A 2017-nucleotide genomic window follows, 5' to 3' on the forward strand; every position below is an offset into this window, starting at 1 on the left:
ATGACACCAAACAGACAGTCCTAAATCTAAGTGAAGTAGTAGAAAAGCTAGAGAATAATACAGATGGCATTATTAATATGTTTACAGAAACTGTGGAAGAAATTGTCCCAAATATAAGAAAAGAGTTCAACATAAAAGTAAGTGAGGCAACCAGAACACCAAACAACCACACTGAAAAAAGTACCTCTCCAAGACATATTCTTATTAAATTGCCAGGTGGCAAACAAAATGAACAAAACAAAATTTTAAAATCAGAGAAAAACTAAAAATTATAGATAAAGGTAAACTCATTGGAATTTCTGCAGACTTCTCAACACAAACCTTAAAGCCCGGAAGAACTTGGAGTGAAGTATTTCAACCCCAAACAGCAAACAACTTCCAACTCAGGTTAACATATCCAAAAAGCTTTCAAAAAGCATTAGGAATCTTTCATGTAAAAGGTCAGTTCAAGACATAAATGACTGTGAAACCAGCACTCCAGAAAATACTCAAAAATACTATATATGAAACCAAGAAACTGATAAAGACAAAAATCAAGATGAAATGAAGATACCAAGATAGGTAAATGGATAAACAGCAGTTAAAAATGACTGACTCTGTTTCATCTCCACCATGGGCCCACAGAATATTGTGGACTTCCAATCTCAGAGCAGAGTCGTCCCCTAAGTGGTCTGTTTCACACAGGTGTCTTTTTCTCAACTTTGGGTGTATGGATGCAGTGTTCATGACTATGGGGGCCTCTGAATGGTTTGCGGTCCTCTGTAACCCACTGAGTTACTTACTCATTCATCACAAACCATTTCCTTTGTGAAGAAACAGTTTTCATTTTTAATTTTCGTTATCTCTTTGGACTTCCAGAAGTATAATTATATTGTCCTACATCTTACTTACATCAAGGGCTCCTAATTTGTATGTGCACTTTCCTTCTCCTTAATCTTTTCTATTTGGACAACTCCCTCAGCACCATAGTGAAGTATTGATGGTGCCATATTGTTTTGCCCCTCAAGCTTATGGATTATTTCTCATTAAAATTATTTCATCACCTCAAATTATAATTTAATAGAAAATTATATTTTCCTCTACTTTTTAGTCCTGAGTGTCAGTTACTTGCATGTTTGTGGAACAAATGTTGGACAATATACTTTCTCAGCTTTTAAATTTTACCAGAAGCATGACAGCCACAGTGATGTGTAGAAGGCCACCCCTGTGTTCAATCACTCACAGCCTGAGTAACAAAGTAAATACAAGCACCCCGTGGAGACTAGAGAAGAACAGTGAATGCCAGGACCTCTGGCCTTTTTTGTTATGTTAGTATAATTCCATGGCTTTAATTTTGTAGTATAATGCTGAGAGGACGAAGACTGAATTTAAAGATGAACATAAATTTTTCAGTTTGGCAAATGAAAAATTCTTGAAGACATATGTTGAGTGACTCACAACAATATTAATGTGTATACCAATCACAGTTAAAAGTGTACTTTTGTTATACATATTTTATTTCAAAAATGAAATAAGCAAATCACCATTTTAGAAGTATATATAAATGGCAAAAGTGATTAGGATGAACTAGCTTTCTCTGACTAGTTGAAGAACCCCAAATATCTTGTGGACATTTGTATTTCTTTTGTCTCCTTTTTCCGTTAGAGTAGAGAAATCCTTAGAGACTGGGACAGCATGGACCAATCTGGCTAATTATGGGCTCTAAGCATTGAGCCCCCAAGGTCACAAACTCATCAATAATTAGCCTCAAGCCCTTTAGTGACTCCATTCCTGTGTTTAGCCCCATACCTATGTCCCAAACTCTATTGTCTGTATTATTAAGCTTATATGTGTCTTTGTGTTAATTTCAATACCAAGAACAGAAATTGAGCCTTCACTGGACAGCAGATATAAGAAGGTATTTGAATCTCTTCTCATTGGCTATGACCCAGCAGAGAAACAGCATCACCCAGTAAGTGCAAAAGGAATCTCACTGATATGAGAATGATACTAAATATTATTTTCTTATCCTGAGAAG

At 35.7% G+C, this 2017-nt stretch overlaps 1 protein-coding gene across 1 annotated transcript in view; it reads left to right on the forward strand.

Moving 5' to 3' along the window:
• LOC104863306 overlaps window positions 1-2017 on the forward strand; it is a 49418-nt gene that overhangs the window by 39567 nt on the left and 7834 nt on the right. Inside the window, exon 4 of the mRNA XM_033757309.1 lies at window positions 1858-1951. Within this exon, the coding sequence (XP_033613200.1) occupies window positions 1858-1951 (94 nt within the window). The remainder of the gene's footprint in view (window positions 1-1857; window positions 1952-2017) is intronic.

The sequence above is a fragment of the Fukomys damarensis genome, unplaced genomic scaffold (genome assembly GCF_012274545.1).
Source record: "Fukomys damarensis isolate Sample0158 unplaced genomic scaffold, DMR_v1.0_HiC HiC_scaffold_30, whole genome shotgun sequence".
NCBI lineage: Eukaryota > Metazoa > Chordata > Mammalia > Rodentia > Bathyergidae > Fukomys > Fukomys damarensis.